General features: G+C 35.2%; 1 protein-coding gene across 1 annotated transcript; it reads right to left on the bottom strand.

Moving 5' to 3' along the window:
* Positions 1 to 191: 191 nt before the first annotated feature.
* On the bottom strand, positions 192 to 6995 carry LOC121069828 (transmembrane emp24 domain-containing protein 11-like). The gene is made up of 5 exons (XM_040556320.1): positions 6783 to 6995; positions 5848 to 5948; positions 4955 to 5080; positions 2539 to 2685; positions 192 to 1662 (listed from the first exon to the last, which is right to left on the bottom strand). The coding sequence occupies exons 1-5, from the start codon at positions 6910 to 6912 to the stop codon at positions 1513 to 1515; spliced, it is 654 nt and encodes a 217-aa protein (XP_040412254.1). The 5' UTR covers positions 6913 to 6995; the 3' UTR covers positions 192 to 1512.
* Between the last annotated feature and the right edge of the window lie 3525 nt (positions 6996 to 10520).

Genomic DNA, 10520 nt, shown 5'->3' with positions numbered 1-10520 from the left:
GAGAATTTTAAATATAGGACACACCCCAGTGAGTAGCTTTATAAGATTTTATTTTGATTGATTTGGTCCATAGAGTATTGCTTTTTGTCTCTACTTTTGTCAACTATATGGATTCTCACATACTCACAGCTGTATTCACATTTCCGTACTGTAAAAATAAATGTAGTTAAAGGACAATGTCGTTTCCTTGCTAACGAAAACAAAAGGTGAGAAGATAGGAAAAAAAAAAAAGGCATTTCCTTTAAAACAATAATTGCTCCAGACATATTTCAGTTTGCACTATCTTTTAGACCAGCAAAGGGTCTGGAAAGACAAATAGGAGGACAAAATGCAGTACAGGGCAATCACAGTGCTCTCTGGAAGACCTTTTTTAAGAATGTCTTTTTATGTGTTAACCAAGTTGTTAGATGGATCATTTTATAATCACCTCCACCTCGTTCTTGCACTGCTGCTGCTACGTCAAGCTAATTATCTGAATTTTTAAACACTTTCTTTTGACTTGTAACTGCATGATGCTGTAGCTACTTAGCTAGTTGTACATAAACTAGCTAAATTAAGACATAAAAATATATTCAACCAAGCTGCAATGTGAAATGGAACTACATAATTAAGACAAAAACTGCTAAGTTCCTGAGACAGTCATGTTACAGTTAATGAATAATTAAAATAAAAATGATTCTCCAACATAGAACGAGACTGCAGAATTTAGTATATGTACAACTTAAATATAATATACAGGAACAAATTCAGTGTTTACCATGAAAGCTTTCATTTGCTCTGTGTTGGCATTCTTCATAAAGATTATAATTTACATACACAACTGCAAAAGGTCGGATCCCCTCTATAGCTTAATGTTTAGGGCTTATCTGGGAACAAAGAGTAACTACAATTCCAAATTGTTTGTCTGGGTCTCTGTCTCTTCCATGGTAATTGCTGCATCTTCTGGTCATAATAGTAAAGATAGGCTCCACTGTCATGTAAAACTTTGAATATTTTAAAAGAAAATAGTCACAATTATATTTGAGGAAAACTTAGTGTACATACAGTGCAATATGCAACTCTCACCAAATTAAGTGCCACAGGGGATATAGTTTTTTCTCTGCCTACTATCCGAATTCTACTCAGGCTGAAACACTGACCTGTTCAAGCTAGTACAGAAAAAGATTACTAAGCAAGTAGAGAACTTTAAAATATTAGGATTTTATTTTTAAAGATTTCTGTTTTAAATTTAACAATCCTGTGTTGAAGTTAAAAGTTGCCTTAGTCATTGAGTCTTCTAGATTTAGCTTTACAGCTGCAGAGGAAAAGAAACTAATAAGAGATGGGATTCGAGGATTAAAATTTAAGGGGAGGCCAGAGGCTGAAACCAGAGTTAGAGTAAGAAATAGAGTAGAAAATGAGAGAAGCTTGAGAATTTTATACAACATATTTGCTCATAGGTACATGGTTTCTTTGAATTTTAAGTATTAGATAAGTAGGAAATTTCGAATATGTGCATTTACTTCATAAGACTTAAACAAGCTTCTTAGCTATAAAGAAATCTCTGAGAGATTTGATTTGCCAGATTCCAATGGAGATAAGGATAAATGTTTGTGCAACAGCCCACCACAAAATATTGCTGTTGGTCTGTTCACTTATATTCCGAAATTTTTCTTCACGTTCCTGAAGAAAAAAAAAAGAAAAAAGAAAAAGCATAATTATTACTTACCAGTATCTGCATGTTTCATGCTGCTATCATGTTAACTAGACACGCATCCCTCTTCTGCATGGTAGTAAGCAAGCACTTTTCTCATATTGATAAAAATGAAAGTTTGTTCTTCCATAAGGTGTTATATTTACAAACCACAACAGAGAAGCAGACAAATTGCTGTCCGGAAGCAGAAATGCAAGCAAATTTCTCTTGTTGCCAAAATATATATATATTTTAAATATGTCCCACTAGTACATGCTTAAGACTTTTTAGGCTTACAGTTGCTTGCACATTGCAGTCAAGAACCTTTTGGCAGCCAAATGTCATTTTTTAGGGTACTAGTAGATAGATTTCAAACACAGTCTGAGTGCCTCTGTATGTGTAGAAAAGTGAAGACAATGGGTTTACTCTTGTTTGAAGGAGGGCTTTATTTCTAAGTGCATGAGGATATATAAATACACACGCAGTCATTTCTTTATGCACTCCAATAAAATTTATGCACACAGACCAGCATGGAAACAACAACTGGCAACGTCACCAGCAATGGTACCTGCCACCTGCTCCACTGCTGATATTGGCTCTGGTCAAGAAAACTATATTTGGAAATTCCAGCTTTAAAATAACACCTGTTGCTATAACCATGAGTTCATGGTAATTAGTTTTTATGTTGTTTCCTTTTACAGCTTAAAAATATTTTGTAAGGTAATGTGGGCTGTTTTGGTTAAATACTAATAGCTTTTTATGGGTTAGTTAAAAATAATACTGCAATTAAACAAATAATAAACCTCAGATTACTTTATAAATCAATAAGCCTCTGTACATTTTTTTCTATTACGGAACATACGTACTCTTTCATAGTTTTGTTCTTTGGCTATGTGATGAATTTGCTCAATTAGATGTTCTAGTCTAAAGTTAACTTCATTCACTTTGTCTTTGGCTCGAACAACAGTTTCATCCAGAAAATGTTCTCCAACTCTAATGTCCAAATGGATACGCTGAGAACAGAAAAAATATTCTCATTACTGTGCCTTCTGTTTTCAAAATTCCTTAGGAAAAAAAAAAAAAGCATCAGATCATTTCCCTTTAAGCTCATTACAGGAAAAGAGCTTTAAATGCTTTTATAAATCCTTCCTAAAGTTAGAACCAGATAGAATATTTGAAGTGTTTCTTAATTTCATTTTTAAATTAATTATGCAAATTTAAAAACTAACATTAGGTTATTGTTTTATACTAGTGTTGATTTAACTACTATGAAAATGTTTTCTGTTCTCTGCCCAAATTAGTTATAAAAATGAGCACTATTAGGACTGCTCATTATATTTCACATTCCATCTTAATATTGCAGAAATGACATTCTTCAATGAAGAATGCAGGAAGCTGCAGGAACCTTTTAATAGATGTGCTTCTAGGTATTCCACTTACAGTTAGGAATAGAAAACTGGAAGGAGACCAGCCAAATCATCATTTGCAGTTTATCATAGGTGTTAAAGCAGAGCAGTCCATAAAGTATCTTTTTTGTTTTTCCACACACGGTATATCAGGTATGAAACAGTTCCCAATATCCTATAAGCAACTGTTAGAGCAATAGCAGAATTGTCCCAAACCCTCCAGGTGACAGACCAATAGAAAGAAAAGAGGTGAATACAACTTGCAGTATCATGAAACTTAGGCATGAATTGAAATTTTTGCTAAAACTAAAAGGAGAAAGTTGCCCCAGAAGCCAATTTGTACCTAAGAGAAAATAAAAAAGTTGTAGTCCATCAGATAATCTGAAATCCTAGAGTTTGGAATTACACAATAGGAGTTTGATCTATGCAGACATCAGCCAGAAATGGTGACCACATCTCCTTTCAGGTCTCTTAGAGTTAGCTAACTGAACATCCAGAAATCCCTCTCACAACGTTATAGTAGCCTGTGAATTTAGTAAAGTTTGGTTTGAAGCAGTTCAGATAACCACCTGGTTCTTACAGAAGGCTACATCAAGACTACTTCAGTTAGCTAAAGAATGTTTTTCCCTTTCTGATCTTTAATCCTGCAGATATAAAGAACAATATTTTCCTTTTTTATTTCTGTATTCTTAAGCCAAACTCTTTTTAATATCCATACTATTAATCTTCACCTTTCTTGCACCTGTTTACTTCTTTTTAAAGAGGATGGCCGGAACTGTACATGGTGCATGGATCACATAAAACGATATTAGTACATCTCCGTCTATACCAGATCAAAATCTCCTCGTGTATCCCCAGTATCACACCAATGGTCTGTAGTTAACTCTGACCAACCAATATTTTACCTCCCTTGTCCTGTCTAGTTGATGAGCTCCACATTTACTTTACTATTATTATTATTGTTATTATTATTATTATTACTGGATGCTAAGTGCTTTTGCAAAGTATATGATTAAATTTCAACTTATTTCCATAAAAATGTTAATAATAACACCTAATTATTCCTGCGCAACTCTTCTTCTTCAGTAATGTTAACATCTCTCGGTTCTGTGTCATCTACATGTTTCTAAAGCAAACATCTAGGATAAAATTTGTCCTGTCTGGCTTAACACATTTACAAAATGTTTATATTATCTAACATTTTTTTGCAGCCAACTGTAAAAAAAAAAAAAAAAAAGAAAAAAGGCAACTTTAGAGAGTAATGCTCACCTGTTAAACTACCTTTTGAGAATAGGTATATAGATAAATTTTTCAATAGTGTTTATGAAATAGTTTACCAAAATAGATTAGAGCCATGATATCACCTCTGATGCCCCTCTTTTCAAAATATGTATGAAGAAAATCTTTGTTGGTTGTAGACAATATTGAGAATGCTAATATGTTCTTCTATATCTTATATATCTTGCAAACATGTCTATGTTAAATTTTCTGAAAGACTTAGATCTAAGGTATTGAAACCATGCAATAGCATTATGATGTCACTGTTTTGTGACAGCATTTGTGGTAGTCAATCTCACATATCTATCTTTCTGAACCAAACAGTTGTTCTTATTGATCAGAACCATTTCACACTCAAAGCACCATGCAAACATTAAATCAATCTGTAGTTAAGTCTTGCCTCTTGAATCTTAACTTCTTAAATAGCAGAACAGTCTTTTTATCTCTTCGTCTTCATAAGTTTAGATTTATCATCTTTAATCACTAATAAATGTTGCATTTTCTACCAGAAGTTAAATTTCTAATATATTTTGTAAACTCTAGAGTGTGTATACAATTAATACTTTTACAACAAAGAATGTTTAAGAAATACACCTACCAGTCTACTTCCTGCAAATGCCACAAGTCTTGTGGAGTTAGACTGTAAACAGATAATATGCTCCCCAGATAGATAGGATGTAAAAGAAAATGTTGCTTTTGGCCCATACAGTTTTGACAATATTACCTGCAATTTAGATATGATATATGTTGGATATGTACATTAAAGATATTAATAAAATAATCAAATGCAGTACTGTGAATTGGATGTAAAAAGTAATAAATTAACCTCCTGAAAACATAAAACTTTTCTGAATTTCAGAAGAGATTTAGACAATGATAAACAATTTTATCTCACAGTAAACATTGAAATGCTATGAATTTCTGCAATGTACAAAAGCCAATGGTCTCTAAAGCATTAAAAAGTTGAAAACTAAGACCTTGTCTAGGCACAGAATAAGTTGGTCATTGTTGAAAAAGCTCAGGACCTCATGTTGCAGTTGCTATGCCTGCCTGATAGCTGTATGCAGCCTCACAATATCTAGTCTTTTGCATTTTATTTTATCATTAGCCTTCCTTTCTGCTGCTCAAATACTTTCTGAACCATTTTGCTTCATTAGTGAATTTTCATTATTTTTAAATATAATATGTTTTCTCAGTTGTGGCTTACTTGTCTTAATGGCATAGTTTCCCAATTCCAGTAATAATGCAAACATTGTCCACAAAAATAATTATCAAACATTCAATTTCTATTTATTTTCAAGCATGCCATTTCTATTTATTTTGATATCTACCACAAGGTGCTTATGCATTTCAACATGAAAATACTGAATTAGCAGATTGATTGCAGATTTACTTTCTCCCCAAAAGCATCCATATTTTTAGAGAGTTTTGACTGCCAGTGTTGAAAGTCAATACATAAATTGTACAGAAACGTTCATAAAGAATATTTACCTCAGCAGAAGGAGTTGTAACAGTCACAAACATTCCCAAACCAGGAGCAGAATCAAGAAAATCTTGTTTATGTATATCCCATCTCTGTACTTTGTAATTCCCTGAATAAAAACATAGATAAAAATCTGATAAATAAAATGTAGTTTAATATTAAATGTCCTTATTGTTTTTTTCAGTAAAAATATAAAGATAAATGATTAAAAATAATATATGTATTTCATTATGTACAATTAAAATTACTCAGGAGGCATTTTATAACAGTGTGAAATGCAATGAATTTTTACTACACTAGAATACTACAAAAATGATTGATTAACAAGTAATACTTTTTGATTGCTCCTAATGCTCTTGCAAGATAAGCATCCAGAGGGCATGCTGAGACCACCAAAAGAGTAAGTGTTCAAATTAAGAGTAAGTGTTCAAATTAAGTAAGGGTAAGTATTCAAATTACATTTTTTGGATTCTTTCATATTTATCACATTACTAGTAAAAAAGATGATTATATATTATATATATTTATGATATCCCCAGTGGGATGGAACTTCAGTACATCTTGAATTGCTTCTTTCCAGATCACTGTTAATCAAAATATTGTGGTATGAATGAGTCATAATATATAGAAGCACATGTTGAAACAGCAATCCCACTGCCATAGAATTAGAAGACAATATTTTTCTTTGTTCAGACAGTTAAGCACTCTGGAAACCTTTTTTTTTGTGTAATGCAATCACACAACATGTGAATACAAGATGGCTAGTCACTGCTGCAGGGACTTACTTGCAGTGTGCCCTTTTTTTTATCAACATGGTCTTACCATATTCATCAATCACAGATTTTCCTGTTAAATTACAAGCTATCTTTATGATTGCATAAGATATAAGGTATATAAGATATATAAAAGATTGCATTTTTATGTAGCAATGACAGGTACCTACCAGTTACCAACGTGTCACTGGGAACATCTTCAATTATACATTTCTCTTCTCTTTCTCCACTATGAAAATACAAAGCAATTGAAGAAGAAATCCAAAAGTTTATAAGAAATCCTATTAATTGGCTTTTCATTATTTTTATGTATACTAGTAGTACTGCTTTTTGAAAATAACTATTTACAAATGTATGTAGTCCTGTGGTTGTTCCTTGTTTGCTGCTTATCAGTGTGGTTTTGAGAGAGAAAAAAACTGTGAGAAAAGGCAGCTGGTGGTTACACATTTATAAATAACTACAGTATGTTCTGTAGAATGAGATAACAAGAAAAAGATAACTTGTAAAATCTTTCTTCTTTCCCAGCATCTAGATTAAAATTTAATTTTATACACAGAGTAGTATGAAACTAGAAATCACTTCTCAGGTACTTGAGATTGGTTCTCTAGATCACTGTAATCAACCACATTGGCTATCTCTTTCCATAACCTGCTAAAATTTCGACTTACATTGAACTTAATAGCTTATATTTCCTATTTACCCAGGGTGATTATGGGTGATAAAGCTTCACTCCTCTGTTGTGACAATTACAAGAAATCTTGTAATTTGTAACCTAAATCATTCGACATAGGCATATGCCTGTACAGAAACCATAGGGACTACATAAAAAGGCCGAAAGAAATATGAAGAAGAAATTAAAAAGGGAGGAGAGGGAGGGGGGAGAACCCAATCTGAAACAGTAACCTAAATACCTAAAATTTCAGGTTGGTAGCTCTTAATGAATTATTTCACATTTGCAAAAGAAGCACTGGTTTGTGCTTATTGCATTTCGCTACACCCGCTATCTCTGACGCTGCCTCAATAAAAAACATCTTTATCTAACACTGGTCAATGGTCAAAACCAGCTGGGCCACCCAGCTGGAAAGCAGCTGCCTTGCAGAAAAGGACCTGGGTGTCCTAGAAGGCTAACGGTATCTGGGGCTGCATTAGGCAATGTATTGCCTCAAGAGAGATAGTCCTTCCCCTCTGTTCAGCACTGGTGAGTCCACGCTTGGCATACTGTGTCCAGTTCTGGGCTCCCCAGTACCAGAGAGGCATGGAGCCACTGCAGAGAGTCCCTTCCCTCCAGGAAAGGGCCACAAAGATGATGAAGGGACTGGAGTACCTCTTCTACAAGAAGAGGCTGAGAAAGCTGGGACTGCTCAGCCTAGAGAAGGACCAGGGTTGAACTTAGCAAAGTCTATAAATACCTGAAGGAAAGGTGCAGAGACGATGGAGTCAGGCTGTTTTCATGGTGCCCAGTACCAGGTCAAGAGGCACAATGGGCACAAACTGAAACACAAGGGTTCCATCAGCACATCAAGAAACATTGCTTTACTGTGTGTGTAACAGAACACTGGCACAGGTTGCCCAGAGAGGCTGTGGAGTCTTCCTCCTTGAAGACCTGCAAAAGCCACCTGGACGTGGTCCTGGGCAACCTGCTGGGGTGTTGTACCAGATGACCTACAGAGGTCCCTTCAGACCTAAACCAGTCAGTCATTCTGTGTGATTTTGTGGTTATCAGTTCAGTATATTTTATAGCATGAAGTATCTTCACAGAAGTTCTGGCACAAGCATTAGTTTACCTCTTGCAAAATACTATATCCCTGTACTGATAAAGAGTCTCAAAAATGAGAAGCCTCAATTCCTTAAACATTAATGCTTTTTCTTTCACTCCATATGGTTAAGGTTGGAGGGATACAAATCACATCTCATGGCCATTGAAGCCTGAAGAGTCTCAAGGGTGATGTTAGGACTCCATTACTACTTTAACATTTATCCATCACATCTAATTTTATATTACTCAGAATCTTATTTCATAATTGGACTATTAGCCCTCCAGCACAGGGAGATCTTGACTGACATTCACCTGTATAAATTCTCATGCCTTTCCGTATCTGCAAGAATTATATGTTTGGCTGCAGACCATGAGCTACTTAAGCAACCACCCTTTCCACATTTTATTTATTTATTGGGGTCTCCAAAAAAGCATGTTCCAATGACAGATGTAGAAGGGGATGTCACTTTATTCTTCACTATGCCCAGGCACAGCTGGGACAGACACATTACTTCTATATTTCTGTCTAGCAAAATACTAAGATAGTAGAGCTGTTGGATTTCAAACAAACAAAAATAAATCAGTCTCCAAGTGATCAGGATGCCATGCAACATACAGAGAGCATTTTGTCTCAGGCATTCAGAGTACCTGTAATTTATCATGGACCAAACTTCAACATATTACATCCCGTTAAGCAGGATTTAGCTGATTTCAGAATTGCTGCTTCAGGTGTTAGATTTATTTTCTAAGCGTATTACATATTATCATGGAATAGTCTATATTACCTTTATTATGTTGTATCAGGACTGATATTCCCAAAGTACTTCAATTACCCGGGACTGAGAGTATCCTGAACTGGTTTTGTCTTGTCTTTTGTCTTGTCTTCGATGCCAGCAAGTACTCTCAGAACTTTTGCTCACACACCAGTTATGTCCTGCTGGGCACAGTTCTAACTCTGCGATCAGAAAGGCTGGTGTGCAGATTCCCTCCTGTTCTAGAAATTAGGTACACACTAGTTTCTGTTATCATGCTTACCTTAGGCAGTGTGGCTAGGGCATTGGAACTTGGATATTGGAGCTTGGTATTCAATGAACCCAAGACTGTCTCTCTCCAGAATGATCTTTAATAGAGGACTCTGTGCCATTTTGACATTCACCTGCAACATTTCTCAGCAGGCTTTGTGGATGCAATTTGGTCAGAGTTAGCTCGCTCATCCCCTCTGATACATTCACCCTCTCCATCTCCTCAACAGTGGGAAGGTATATGTATGTGGCAAACTTGAACAGGGCTTCAAACTGCAGTTAATTAGTCTGTTTCACACATACACACACACACACACCAGTCCCTCTGTACTATCTGGTAGTACTTAATATCTGCCCTCTCCTTTAGTCCACCTAACGTTTATACTATAGTACCTAGGAGAACTTTTCAGTACCATGGATCACATCAATCTCTCTTGTACCCTCACTTATCTACAAAATCACCCTGATATTTCCCAGTCAGTTAGCACCAAGGTGCTACTCTAGATGTGTGCAGAGAAGCAACATCCCATAAAAAAGCATAAATGTAGACACAGCTTCAGCTGGTGTTCCTACTTACTGGTAGGAAGAGCTTTCATGTGTTAACAGCTAAGTGTTCTTAAATTCCTTAAAGTCTTGGACAAGTTGTTCTCAGTAATGGGGTACCCTATTCCACAGTTCCTATGGGAATTGAATTTGGCATTCATGATTTTTGTAGGACCACAGTTTAAGTCAGTGGTTTTGCTGCTACACTTACCTTTAGCTGTCTTCCTTTGCTGTAAGAATGTCCATCCTGACATCAAAGCTGATTATTCCAGCATAACATTCTCATTGAAAAAAAAAAAAGTGTTTCCAAATCCATTCTAAGTTTCTTCCCAAAGTGTTTTATGAGATTAGTTTAATCAAGAAATTAATTTACATATTTCTTTCCCTAAATTCCATGTATTTAGTACCATAGTATCTTGGCTGCCAGCCATCTGTAACAATAGATGTGAGGGAAGAGTAAGGAAGAACTGTTCTGTCAGATCTGTCGGATCTGACTGTCAGACAGAACTTTCTTTGCTGTCCCAGAACTGTCAAGACAAATTCAAGACTGTGCTGAAAGTAGAAATTTTAAAGGCCTACCCATAGCC

The sequence above is a fragment of the Cygnus olor genome, chromosome 4 (assembly GCF_009769625.2).
Source record: "Cygnus olor isolate bCygOlo1 chromosome 4, bCygOlo1.pri.v2, whole genome shotgun sequence".
Taxonomy (NCBI): domain Eukaryota; kingdom Metazoa; phylum Chordata; class Aves; order Anseriformes; family Anatidae; genus Cygnus; species Cygnus olor.
This window is presented reverse-complemented; position numbering and strand designations above follow the sequence as displayed.